A 13,796-nucleotide genomic window follows, 5' to 3' on the forward strand; every position below is an offset into this window, starting at 1 on the left:
AACGGCCTTCGTGGGCCACATCTGGCCCATGGGCCGCACGTTGCCGACCCCTGCTCTAGTGTGTGACGTCATATCTAGGTTTTTTAAAAAATATTCTTTTTATGTCATGGTTCAGAGCTTGTGCTACTTCAGAAGTTGTTGGACTATAAATCCCATCACAATCCCTGACCATTGAGCATGCTGGCTGGGACTGATGAGCGTTGGGAGTTCACCACATCTGGAGGGCCACAGGTTGTCCACCCCTGTTGCAGGGCAACAACAGCATAAGAAAACTGTAAATGCTGCGGGGGGGGGACACCACCCAAGTTTAGAGTTGATTTGGAAATTAGCTATGCACAGCTGCAATATATTTAATCACACTTGGAAAATGTAGGGCTTTCTTCAGGCTTTTAGTGAAGAATTCCAGTTTTCCTTGCACTTTGCAGGAGATTGCCAGGCAAGAACGTTCCCGACCTGCCATAGTTGCAGCCCTTTGATGCAGATGAGAAGGGATTTGATAGAGCTCCAGATGTGAGCTCTTCCCTGGCTGTTTCTGAACATTAATATTTCATCGGCTTTTCATAGGTGCATGGAGACAATTCTATTTTGTGCTCATTTTTGCAGACACATGTTTTTTTAATTCTTATTTCATTTGATAGGATGTTACAAGGCCATTAGCGGCGTTTCCCTTAGCGGAGCTGCACAGATTTTTTTTTTGGGGGGTGGGCACGCGTTTCTCTTCTAATCCACTCTCCACCTGCTGTAGACTTTCAGTGCAACAGCCCGTTGGGGATGGAAACCGGCCGAATCTCCAATGAGCAGATCACGGCCTCCTCTACTTACTCGGATGGCAGGTGGACCCCACAGCAGAGCCGGCTCAATAGCGATGACAACGGGTGGACTCCTAATGTAGATAACAACAAGGAATTCCTGCAGGTATGTATTCCCAGTTCCAAGAGAGCAATCGGCAGAGGATAAACGGTACTCGGTAACTAAGGAGGGATAGCAGCACGATTCAGAAAGGCTGGTACCGAAACCATAATATCCGGCTTAGCAACAGTTGAATTGCCAGGCAACTGGTGAGATCTGATGTTCAAGCCTTTGTCATCAAACACATGGCCAGCGAGAGTCCCCAGCTAGCATTCTCCTCTATGAAAAGCTTGGCTTGGCATGGGCTGGCATGCTGTGTGTCCATGGGAGCAGGCTTGGCAGGGTGATGTGAGGGGAACAAGTGTCTTTGTTTAGACACATGGTTTGTCTTGGCAGGGAGTTGCCACTGCCCTCTGGACTTTCAGGTCACACACACACACACACACAAACAAACAAACACACACACACACACACACACACTTTCTCCTTAAACCAAACTGATTGCCATGCTGTCAAATTGACCCCAGTACATGAAGCTTGTAGAATCTCCTTGTTGCATGCTGGGAATCAGCAGGAGGGCATTGAGCTGCTGTTTGGCAAAGGTGGCGTGACTCTTGCCTTCATGAACTGAAGGCAGCACTGTTAGGCCATTAACATTCCTACAGAAGCCTCGGCTTGACCTCGTGGCCCCTGAACCTTGATGGGCTTTTTCCAGAGGGCTAAGAGGAGAGAACACGCTGCTGCTTACATGCCCCGTCGACTCCGCGACAGATCGAAAGGAGCGGGGCTTTCCCGCGTGTGCTAGGCGAGTACAGCTAGAACAATATTTATCCTGCCGGGGAATCTCGGTGCATACCAGCAGCTGGGAAAACCAGCAGGAACATACAGATGGAAGGCTTTAGCAGGGGCTGCACAGAGCCAGTTCATGGCAGCAAAAATGTTCTATAGATTGGATGGTGGTGGGATGTGCTAAAGGGCATTCAACACGGGAAGTACTGCAGCAAATGGAGCAACTGTCTGAATCTTCATGGTGCAGTTATTAAGCAAGCATGTCTCAATAATAATAATAATAATAATAATAATAATAATAAATAATAATAATAATAATTTATTATTTGTACCCCTCCCATCTGGCTGGGTTTCCCCAGCCACTCTGGGCAGCTTCCAACAAAGATGAAAGATACACTAAAATGTCACATATTAAAAACTTCCCTGAACAGGGCTGCCTTCAGATGTCTTCTGAATGTCAGGTAGATGTTTATCGCTTTGACATCTGATGGGAGGGCGTTCCACAGGGTGGGCGCCACTACCAAGAAGGCCCTCTGCCTGGTTCCCTGTAACTTGGCCTCTGGCAGTGAGGGAACTGCCAGAAGGCCCTCGGCGCTGGACCTCAGTGTCCGGGCAGAACGATGGGGGAGGAGACAGTCCTTCAGATATACTGGACCGAGGCCGTTTAGGGCTTTAAAGGTCAGCACCAACACTTTGAATTGTGCTCGGAAACGTAAGCTGCTGTATCACTAAAAATCTCCAAAAAGCACAAATTGGACACCACGACTTAATTTTACATGTGAAAAGACATCCCCCCCCCCAAAAAAAACAATGCATGTTGACCTCTTTTCCACTGCTTCACTTAATCTGGGTGAAGATTCTCTAGTTTGAGCTTTGATTTTATTTGGGTTTTAAGAACCTCAAAGCCAAAGTTCTTTATTCAGCTTAGGTCGCTCCCAACACAATACGAGCACATGCCTTGCCTGAACCAGAAAAATGCTTTTTCACTCCTGAAATCTGTCGGCATTTGCTTGCAACAGACTTAGCAAGGCATGGGGGGGCGGTCCCACTCTGTATGATTAATGACATAATGGTAAAGGGGCACACAGCCTGTTTTTGCTCAAATTGCTTCCACTCCAATGCATAATTTTCATCATGGCTTGCAACTGAGGCTGGTACACAGTTGTGCTGGGCATTTTTTAAGAGACATAGTAAGGATTTCATCCCAGAGATGTTTACCGTTCAATCTGACGAAGCAACGGGAAGTGGGGGGGGGGCACTTTCAAAATGTGCTTCCCTCCCTCAATTATGAACCTTGCAACAAAACCAGGCAGGCTGAAAACATTTCCTTCTATGGCTCACGGGCTGCCACATCTAGGGATGTTAACTCAGCTGGTCTGAAAATTGATCCTATTAAGTTCTTATACTGGAACAGAGCTTAGACAGAATAGGCAACTCTAAACATGGCCAGTGGCAAAAGCTACAGCGGCGTCACAGTGATCTACTAGAAATGAAATACCGCCATGCTAATTTATACCAGCTGAGCACCCGATCCTCAGGTCTACTTTCAAACATAGTCTTCTTGAAGCAGCGGCAGCCCAACATGGCGAGTCCTGAAGAATGCCTTTAGCAAAACACACTACTATTGTAATGCTGAGATCCACTGTGGCTCATGATTCCATTTGTATAAGGTAAAGGTAAAGGGACCCCTGACCATTAGGTCCAGTCGTGACCAACTCTGGGGTCGTGGCGCTCATCTTGCTTTATTGGCCAAGGGAGCCGGCGTACAGCTTCTGGGTCATGTGGCCAGCATGACTAAGCTGCTTCTGGCGAACCAGAGCAGTGCACGGAAACACCGTTTTCCTTCCCGCCGGAGCGGTACCTATTTATCTACTTGTACTTTGACGTGCTTTCGAACTGCTAGGTTGGCAGGAGCAGGGACTGAGCTACGGGAGCTCACCCCGTCACGGGGATTCGAACCGCTGACCTTCTGATCGGCAAGTCCTAGGCTCTGTGCTTTAACCCACAGCGCCACCCATTTGTATAGCCTGCCTTTATTGGCACCCAAGGCCGTGTACATGGAATCATGTCCATCGATCCAGGCATTGACCTGTCCCAGACCTGCTTCAGAACAGTGGTGGCCTCATGTGCCTTCAGACCAAACCCATAAGTCTTCACGACTGCTGTCGAAGGATGTGCTCACTGCAAGTTCTGTGTCGTCGGCTTCCTCTTTCTCACCCTCTTGATCTGCAGTTTTGTCTCATCTGGCATCTGCAGACGCTGCTTCAGGAAGGTTGTATCTGCCAATGTTTCAAGCAGAGCAGGTCTACCTTATTACTGCTGAACTTATGAAGCTCCTGTCGTTCTTCCTTCGCCCTCCTCCCCTCTCCTCCCCCCCCAGGTGGACCTCCGCTTTCTGACGGTCCTGACAGCCATTGCTACTCAGGGTGCTATCTCCAGGGAAACCCAGAACGGCTATTATGTCCGGTCATACAAACTGGAGGTCAGCACAAATGGGGAGGACTGGATGATGTACCGTCATGGCAAAAACCACAAGGTAAGTGCTTCCTCTTCCCCACAACCCCCTCCCCGCAAAAGACTCACTTTTTCCCTCCTAAAAAGTAAGGGGAAATGCGTGTGCATCTTATGGAGCGAATGCAGGCTGCGCAGCTATCCCAGAAGCCAGAACAGCAAGAGGGATTGCTGCTTTCACTGCGCAGAGATCCCTCTTGCTGTTCTGGCTTCTGAGATTCAGAATATTTTTTTTTCTTGTTTTCCTCCTCCAAAAACTAGGTGCATCTTGTGGTCTGGTGCGTCTTATAGAGCGAAAAATACGGCAATAATTCCAGACTGCAAAGGATTCTGTTGATGGTCGAATGGAAGGTCTAAATTAACTTGAGTTGTTGCTTTTTTTGCTGCCTTTTTTTGTTCGTTTGCTTAATGCCAAGATGCAAAACATGGAGCCGTCGCCCTCCCCAAGTAATCTTTATTATCTCTTGAGGGGTGAGGAAACAGTGTCCCTCCTTGACGGGGGGGGGGGGGAATCCAGCTGCTGTTGTGCCTTGCTCAGTGGAGAGAGCCTGCGGTACGTCTGTGGATTGCAAATGAAGGAGAAAATGCTTCTGCAGCCCGTGTTTTGCCATAGAAGATTCATTGAGCATTTATGGCCCGAGCCCCGTCCACATGCTGGGTTAACAATCACAAAACCGCATGAAACTGCAGTTCAGGAGTTATCGAGGCTTAGAAAATGAAAGGGCACAAATCCTGAGAGGGGATCACAGTGTCCTAGAGAATAAAGCCCGGTGATAAATAACGAGGAGCAATTCGGTTTGTCAGGGATAGGGGATCTGCAGCGGCGGCGGCAGCCGTTGGTTGGCAGTGATGCATTGACCTCTCTCTGCTTGCGCCTCCTCTGTCTATAAATATGGCTGTGTTGACCCTTGCTGATCCCTCAACCTCTGAATGCTTAGTGTTTGCTCAGTGGGGGAGAGAGAAGGCACTTACTTTGTGCTTTGGGCAGGTGTGCGAGAGAGCAGGCCGCATGGAGTGCAGCTGTTTATAATAAAGCTGTCTCTGCTCCTGGGATGGCATGGAGCTGTCATTCATCTTTCCCTTTGTTGTGGAGGCGCTTCTGAACTGACCCTCGGTGCTCTCCGCTGCAGAATACTGTAGAACACGAATTCAAACTTTGCCAGAGAAAACCCACCTTAAGCTAAGAGGGAGGGAAGCTTCTCAAAGATGCAGCGAGGAGTGATAGGAGCTTCGGCTTGGCTGCTGCCAAGGGGAAGGTTTGGCGCACCTCTTTTATTCCCTCTTCATTTGTCTGTGATCCCGAGACAAGCAATTCCGCCCAAACCAAGCAGCAAGTAATTCCACCCAGAACCCAGCACCTTCAAACTCCCTCCCGTCTAATTTTGTAATCCAGAGCTGGGAGTTCAAGTGGGACTGTTTTTGTGGATCGCTATAGGGAAGATTGCTGTATTGTTTTCTCGGGCTGGTTTTCAACATTGCAATATAACACCAGCTGAACATTGCGATGTATCAATATACCACAATGTCTAAAATAAGGATGGAGCTGGTTTTCAACTTGGTGATATATCACCACTAGACATTGTACTACAGTGGTACCTCGGGTTACATACGCTTCAGGTTACATATGCTTCAGGTTACAGACTCCGCTAACCCAGAAATAGTACCTCGGGTTAATAACTTTGCTTCAGGATGAGAACAGAAATCGTGCTCCGGCGGCGCAGCGGCAGCAGGAGACCCCATTAGCTAAAGTGGTGCTTCAGGTTAAGAACAGTTTCAGGTTAACTACGGACCTCTGGAATGAATTAAGTACTTAACCCGAGGTACCACTGTATACCGATATACCACAGTGTTTGAAATAAGGATGGAACTAAGTAAAGGCATTGGCTGGCTTCATGATTTCCCCCACATTGTGATTTTTGTATAGCATCACACAATGATCAAAAATTATGAAACCTATATCACAAAATGGATTTCCAAACCAGTTTTGGATGCTCAGTTTTCGATATTCTGCCCAGCCCTAATTGTTACCCTTCCTTGGAGTAACAGGTTAGGTTTCCCAAGCAACACACTGCAATTATCAGAGGTGATGTTTTGGCCTCCATAGAAAGGCCCAGGTGTGGCTTGAGGATGTGAGACCTCTACTTTCAGAGGTGTTCTGAGTGCTGCTCTGCCTCTTGTCTTTCATTGGCTGCAGATTTCCCTCTGCTTCAGTGCATGCTTTGTTTCTTCTGGGCTCCATGATTTAAAGCACCTACGATGCCCAAGTGGCTTTCAGTGAGATGTGGTCTTTCCCTCCTTCCTTTAATGCCCACCCACCCACCAAACCTACCTGCCTTTGTTTTATCTTAGTTACATTTAAAGTAAAGGTAAAGGGACCCCTGACCATTAGGTCCAGTCGTGGCCGACTCTGGGGTTGTGGCGCTCATCTCACTTTATTGGCCGAGGGAGCCGGCATACAGCTTCTGGGTCATGTGGCCAGCATGACTAAGCCGCTTCTGGCGAACCAGAGCAATGCACGGAAACGCCGTTTACCTTCCCGCCTATTTATCTACTTGCACTTTGTGCTTTCGAACTGCTAGGTTGGCAGGAGCAGGGACTGAGCAACAGGAGCTCACCCCGTTGCAGGGATTCGAACCGCCAACCTTCTGATCGGTAAGCCCTAGGCTCTGTGGTTTAACCCAGTGGTACATACCCATATATATATATATATATATATATATATATATATATATATATATATATATATATATATGCTCCCATGCAGATCTCATTAAAGGAAGGGAAATAATCCTTAGAGTTGTCATCATCAGCCCTTTGGATGAACCTGAGCCAAGGTTAACCTTCTGGCAGGATTTGGAGGGAGATGATTCATGCGAGATTATATCTGCAGCATTCACAGATCTGGAGAACTAGTTAAAAATCATGCTCAGGAAGAAAGGGCCATAAATTACTCGAGATTGTCACTTGTAGGAAATTTGCTGCTCACAGCAAATGGAGATGTGAGGTGGGTTTTGATAAGTCTTTCTTGTCACATCTGGTTCTCTGCTTCTTCTTAGCCCATTTAGTATGGTAAGTCTTGGTTGCTCTCATCTGGAGCAAATAGGGTGGAGCCAGTGACTTCGAAAGCTGATTTGTCCCAGCTGAGCAACCCCATCATTTGATATTAATCCAGAAATCTAATTTCCTTCAAAGCTATTCCCTCCCTACCCACCAAACTCAAGATTCCCCCCACCCCCATTTTAAACAAAATATGCCCCTATTTTAAACTGGCCTCAGGCTGGCCTTTGACAGCAAATGTGGAATCGTGGGCAGGGCAGTGTGGTGTTTGGGGGAAGGGGGAAAGAAAAGTTGACATGGGATCTGCAGGAGAGAAAGGTCAGGCAGGAGGGACAACACCTAAGTCTGCTCCCCACCTTCTGTCGATCGTCCTCTTTAGTTCCTTCTTCCAGTCCCTTTTCCCACCTAAATTGAAAAACCTGGTCCAGCTGGGTGGGGACAGAGACTTGGGTGGATTGTGAAGAAGAAGAGTTTGGATTTGATATCCCGCTTTATCACTACCCGAAGGAGCCTCAAAGCGGCTAACAATCTCCTTTTTCCCTTCCTCCCCCACAACAAACACTCTGTGAGGTGAGTGGGGCTGAGAGACTTCAGAGAAGTGTTACTGGCCCAAGGTCACCCAGCAGCTGCATGTGGAGGAGTGGGGAATCGAACCCGGTTCACCAGATTACGAGTCTACCACTCTTAACCACTACACCACACTGGCTGAAGGGGTTGCAGAGGAAAAGCAGCCTTCAAGGAAAGGATTAAGGCCCCCATCCCAAGTTGTGCTGATTACAGTGGTACCTCGGGTTACATACGCTTCAGGTTACAGACTCCGCTAACCCAGAAATAGTACCTCGGGTTAAGAACTTTACCTCAGGATGAGAACAGAAATCGTGCTCCGGCGGCACAGCAGCAGCGGGAGGCCCCATTAGCTAAAGTGGTGCTTCAGGTTAAGAACAGTTTCACGTTAAGTACAGACGTCCGGAAAGAATTAATACTTAACCCGAGGTACCACTGTACATTGTTCCCCACCCCTGTTTAGCAGCTAGCCTCAGATTAGTTCAGCAGTTGCAGGCTGAATGTGGCAGAAGCTGGTCTGGAAGTAGTATTTTCAAGCCCCATTATGTGGCGGCAAGGGAGCTCAATTTTACAACAACCCCATTACCAGGCACAATTCAAATCCTTGGTCAGACCACACCTGGAATACTGCGTCCAATTCTGGGCACCACAATTTAAGAAGGATGTTGACAAACTGGAACGTGTGCAGAGGAGGGCAACCAAGATGATCGAGGGTTTGGAAACTAAGCCTTATGAGGAGCTAGTTATGTTTAGCCTGGAAAAGAGGAGACTGAGTGGAGATATGATAGCCATCTTCAAATACTTTTAAGGGCTGTCACATGGAAGAGGGAGCATGCTTGTTTTCTCCTGCTCTGGAGGGTAGGACTCGAGGCAATGGCTTCAAGTTGCAAGAAAAGAGATTCGGGGAAAACTTTCAGACAGTAAGAGCTGTTCGGCAGTGCAACCGACTCCAACGAGAGGTGGTGGAATCACCTTCCTTGGAGGTTTCTAAGCAGAGGTTGGATGGGCATCTGTTATGATTTCAGCTGAGATTCCTTCATTGCAGGGGGTTGTTTGAGATGACCCATGGGGCCCTTCCTTAAGAAAGTGTTGGTCATTACCTTTAAAGCCATATATGGCTGTTGCCTAGGATATCTGAAGGAATGTCTCGTTCTGTCAGCACCTGCCCCTTTCATGAAGATCTACTCAAGTGGTTTTACTTGGTGTCCTTTGGGTGGTCAAGACGCAACTGGATGGACCATGGGAGTGGGGCTCCTCTGTGACTATGCCTAGTTTTTGAGACTCCCTCCCTCTTTAGTTCTGTCTTCTGCACCCTTGTCTTCTGCCCAAGACATTATTGTTCTGGCAAGCGTGTGACCTGCCAGGTCGATGGTCTTCTGGTGACCAAACCCATTGACTTTGGATTGCTTTGATTTGTTGCACCTACCTCTGTTTTTATTATTTTTGTTACCGTTTAATCCTTTCTCTCGCCCCCATTTTATTATTTTAAAATTGTTCTGGGAATACAGTGGAAGGGTGAGATGGAAATCTTTCAAATAAATAAACCCAGAGGGAGTTGACTCTTGTATGAAATGTGGGATAGAGAGAGCAGAGGTAGAGCAAAATGCTCATTTTGTGCCACTGCGGGTTTCATATTTGATGTTCAGGTACAGGGAAGGAAGAAGCTGGCTTAAGTGAAAATGGACTGAATGTGTTGTTCGCTGGGGGAAGCTGATTGCACAACCCCCCCCCCCTCTCTCTCTCTTCCTCTCTCTTCCAGGGTACTTTCCTCTCCTGTCAGGAAGCCCCCAAAGTTCTGAACTGAATGCACAGATTCCATGCTGGGTTTCTTTTGTGGTGCCTCAGTGCCGCACTCTGCATGGTTCAAATTGAAATAGCTACGCCATGCCAAATAGATTTGTCAATTCTGCCGCAGTGTGATTTGGTGCCATGGAGTGCAGGGAAAGAGAAGAGAGGAGGACTCTGTCAAATTTTGCTTATGCATGTATATATGTGCACACACAGAGACATACATACATACATACATACATACATACATACGTGTGTGTCTCTGTGCTAGCAGTGAGTCCCTTCTCTGCTGAATCTGTAAGTTGGGCTCAGAGCCAAATTTAACTGGTGCTACTGACAGGTCAACTAACATCGACATCTTCATAAAAGAAATTGAGACAGAGAGAGCCAAAGAGGCAGGGAGAGCTGCATGAAGCAAAGCTGGAAAGGAAAGATTATATTTCCCCCAGAAAGTAAGAGAGCAGCCCCCGCCTTCAGTCATCGCTGGTACCAAGGGAGGCGAAAAGAACTGGTGTTGTTGGGGATTTCTATAAGCTGTGAAGACCAGTACACTTCCAATTCCCTGGCAGTCTTGGTGCAGTGTGCCAAAGGCGGGGGACTAGGGATAAGTTGAATAAAGAGGAGGGAAAACAAGATTAGCAAGAGCTTTCAGCAGAAGGGGATGGTCGTGTTGTTTTTCACAAAGAGCAGTGCTGCTTTCGGGGAGAAGGAGGGACGGAGTGGGGTGGAAAGGGATTTGCACACCTGATACCTGAGCTGAACTGATTGAATTCTCCAAACCTCACCTCTGCCATCAGCATCACTGAACGATCTTCAGGTCCTTCAAGAAGAGGAGAGTGTTTTCACCCACAAAAAAATACTGTTCTGCCCATCTTGGCAAAGTCCCCCCCCCTTAAAAATCTGTGTGGAATAAACCACAGAGCCTAGGACTTGCCGATCAGAAGGTCGGCGGTTCGAATCCCCGCGATGGGGTGAGCTCCCGTTGCTCGGTCCCTGCTCCTGCCAACCTAGCAGTTCGAAAGCACGTCAAAGTGCAAGTAGATAAATAGGTACCACTCCGGCGGGAAGGTAAATGGTGTTTCCGTGCACTGCTCTGGTTCGCCAGAAGCGGCTTAGTCATGCTGGCCACATGACCCGGAAGCTGTATGCCGGCTCCCTCGGCCAATAAAGCGAGATGAGCGCCGCAACCCCAGAGTCGGCCACGACTGGACCTAATGGTCAGGGGTCCCTTTACCCTTACTTAAATTATTAGTGCCATGCCTTGAGAGCTGCATGAAGCATATTCAAATACATTTCAGCAAGTGGGATCTGATGGGGGACAAAGAGGAGGAAATCTTCTCTTGTTTCCCTTAATTTCCCCACCCCCAGAACTGGATTCGAGGACAGCCACTACCTTTGCAGCCCCTCTACTCAAGCCAGAAAGTGCCCAAGATGAGCAAGGAGGTGGTGGTTGATTCCCCAAGCCGTCCTCCTTCTCAGCTTGGAAGTGGTTTTCTGCCAGCAAGGGATGGGTGAATCTGCCAATTTCAAAAAGCAGATGAGGTGGAATGGCTTTGGCACATCTCCCACTCCCAAATAACCTCCAGATTCCAAAGGGGTGGCAGCTATCCTACCACTCCCTTCCAACTTTGTCTGACCACAGCTGCCCAGGCAAATCCTTTGTTCCAGAAAGGAGAGCAGGCATTGGAACCATAGCCAATGGGATCTGGCTAGACATCTGTCACTGCTCTCATCCTTATTGCCAGCCCTCAGCTGGCTGATGGCCCACCCTGCTTGGTCCCTGTGACCTTTGATGTTTGGGAAGTGGGGTATGTGTGTGTCTTTAAAAATGTTTTTATGAATGCGTCGGGGGACCCTAATGTCCCTGGCTGAAGGAACCATCTCCTGTAGGTCCAGAACTGGAATATGCCAAAGTGCTTTATAGGGGACCAGCAAAAATAATTGGACTTGGCCTTGTTCATCTTTCTGAGAGACATTGTGTAAATGTCTGGCCACAGTGATCCATGCAATGGTCACCTCTAGGCTTGACTACTGTAATTTGCTCTACACGGGGCTGCCCTTGAAGCTGTGCCAGAAACCCCAGAAGGTGCAGAATGCTGCAGCGAGGCTCCTCAAGGAGTCTCTGCTATGGGACCATATTCACCCAGTGCTTTTCCAGCTGCACTGGCTCCCGGTAGAGTACAGGGTCAGATTTAAGGTGCTGGTTTTGACCTTTAAAACCCTTCACAGCCTAAGACCCTAGTACCTACGGGGCCGCCTCTCCCGGTATGCCGCACGGAGAGCCTCAAGGTCCATAAATAGCAACACCCTAGAGGTCCCGAGCCCTAAGAAAGTTAGATTAGCTTCAACCAAAGCCAGGGCCTTTTCAGCACTGGCTCCAGCCTGGTGGAACGCTCTGCCTCATGAGACCAGGGCCCTGCAGGATCTGATTTCTTTCCACAGGGCCTGCAAGACAGAGTTGTTCCACCTGGCCTTTGGCTTGGAGCCAATTTGATTCCCTCCCCCTCTTTCTTTTTCCTTTCTCCTCCTGTGATGAGGCTGCATTTTAATGTTTTAATGTTTCAATATTTTAATGTATTTTAATCTTGTTTTTAAGTTGTATTCATTCAACTTGTTTTTATTATTGCTTGTTAGCCACCCTGAGCCTGGCCTTGGCTGGGGAGGGCAGGGTATAAATAAAAATTATTATTATTATTATTATTATTATTATTATTATTATTATTATTAAAAGTTCAGGGGCGCATCTCAGCAATGTCCAGTATCTGGACTTTCACTACCTGGCAGTTTGCGTACAGTTCATTTGCTTACACTGCACTGCACTGTTTTATATGCAACAAACCAAATTACGTAAACAGCCTAAAAGTCAGGGCTTTAATTTTGTTTTTCATTTGAGAGGGGTCTATTTAATTTATTTGAGTTCTTAAAATATTTACATTCCACACTTCTGGTGCAAAGTCCCCAGCCAGGGTGGCTTGGATTAAAATCACAATATCGCGGAACAACCACCCGAAAGGGAGGAGACAGGAGAAGCAGTAAAAACCAAGCATAAAAAAAACCATTATCTGTAGAAATTCACCAGGATGAAATAAAGTGCTCAGTAAAAAAATGAAAAACCTGGAAGAAGGAAGCCAAGTGTGCTAGCTGTAGCTGCTGAAAAGACCCCCCCTCAATATATATACTGTTTTCCCTTTCATGGGTTTCACAGTCTCTGTGCAAATTAACATTTTGGCATTTAGCAACCATACAGGGCTGTGTAGTGCACAGGGAACCAGAGTGACATTTCCAAGGCCAGACAGTACCTTGGTGCTTGCTGTGGCTTAGGCTGAATTAGTTAGTTCGCTCTGTGCCTCAGTTCCTTGCGCTAAGAGATGAGGCAAAGATACCCTTCCCGCGAGCTTTGAAATATATTGGAGAACAGCAGCGAGGCGGTATTGTCAGGCTCCTGAACTGTGTCCCTTTCTTAACACTCCGGGAGGCTGTGAATATACAGCTGGCAGATTGTGCTTGGCTTGGTGGTGCAGGCCTGTTCTGGCTGCTACTCCACATTGGATCAGTGATATAAATACTGCTATAGTGGACATCTGGAAGTTAACGTCTCCCTGTGATTGCTTAATGTACAGGACAATAGGCAGGGAGCTAAGGAAGAGAGCATGTGATTTCCAGTTACAGTGGTACCTCGGGTTAAGTACTTAATTCGTTCCGGAGGTCCGTTCTTAACCTGAAACTGTTCTTAACCTGAAGTACCACTTTAGCTAATGGGGCTTCCCGCTGCCACCATGCTGCTGGAGCACGATTTCTGTTCTCATCCTGAAGAAAAGTTCTTAACCCGAGGTACTATTTCTGGGTTAGTGGAGTCTGTAACCTGAAGCATATGTAACCTGAAGCGTATGTAACCCGAGGTACCACTGTAAATCTGTTGAACCTCTACAAAGGGCCAAATGAGAGCTGAAGAGGACAGCCATGTTGGTTGTTCATGTGTCTTCCCTATTCACATGTAGAGGGGTGGGGAGGTCCTAATTATTTACACAAAAGTGTGGGTGGGAGCAAGGTTACAGCGGACTGGATGACTTAGTTAATTGTTGTTTAATTCTGTTATATTATTTAATTCGTTCGGCGTGAAAAGTTCAGACGAATTGGGGATATTACTATTACAGTGGTACCTCGGATTACATACACTTCAGGTTACAGACTCCACTAACCCAGAAATACTGCTTCAGGTTAAGAACTTTGCTTCAGGA

The 13,796-nt window shown here is 47.4% G+C and overlaps 1 protein-coding gene across 3 annotated transcripts in view; it reads left to right on the top strand.

Annotated features, from left to right (window-relative positions):
- Positions 1–13,796, top strand: part of NRP2 (neuropilin 2) — a 252,609-nt gene that overhangs the window by 105,686 nt on the left and 133,127 nt on the right. For all 3 annotated transcript variants that reach the window (XM_081913721.1, XM_081913722.1, XM_081913720.1), the window contains exons 6-7: positions 746–915; positions 4,019–4,174. In XM_081913721.1, the coding sequence (XP_081769847.1) occupies positions 746–915; positions 4,019–4,174 (326 nt within the window). The remainder of the gene's footprint in view (positions 1–745; positions 916–4,018; positions 4,175–13,796) is intronic.

The sequence above is a fragment of the Podarcis melisellensis genome (genome assembly GCF_964234715.1).
Source record: "Podarcis melisellensis genome assembly, chromosome: 1".
NCBI lineage: Eukaryota > Metazoa > Chordata > Lepidosauria > Squamata > Lacertidae > Podarcis > Podarcis melisellensis.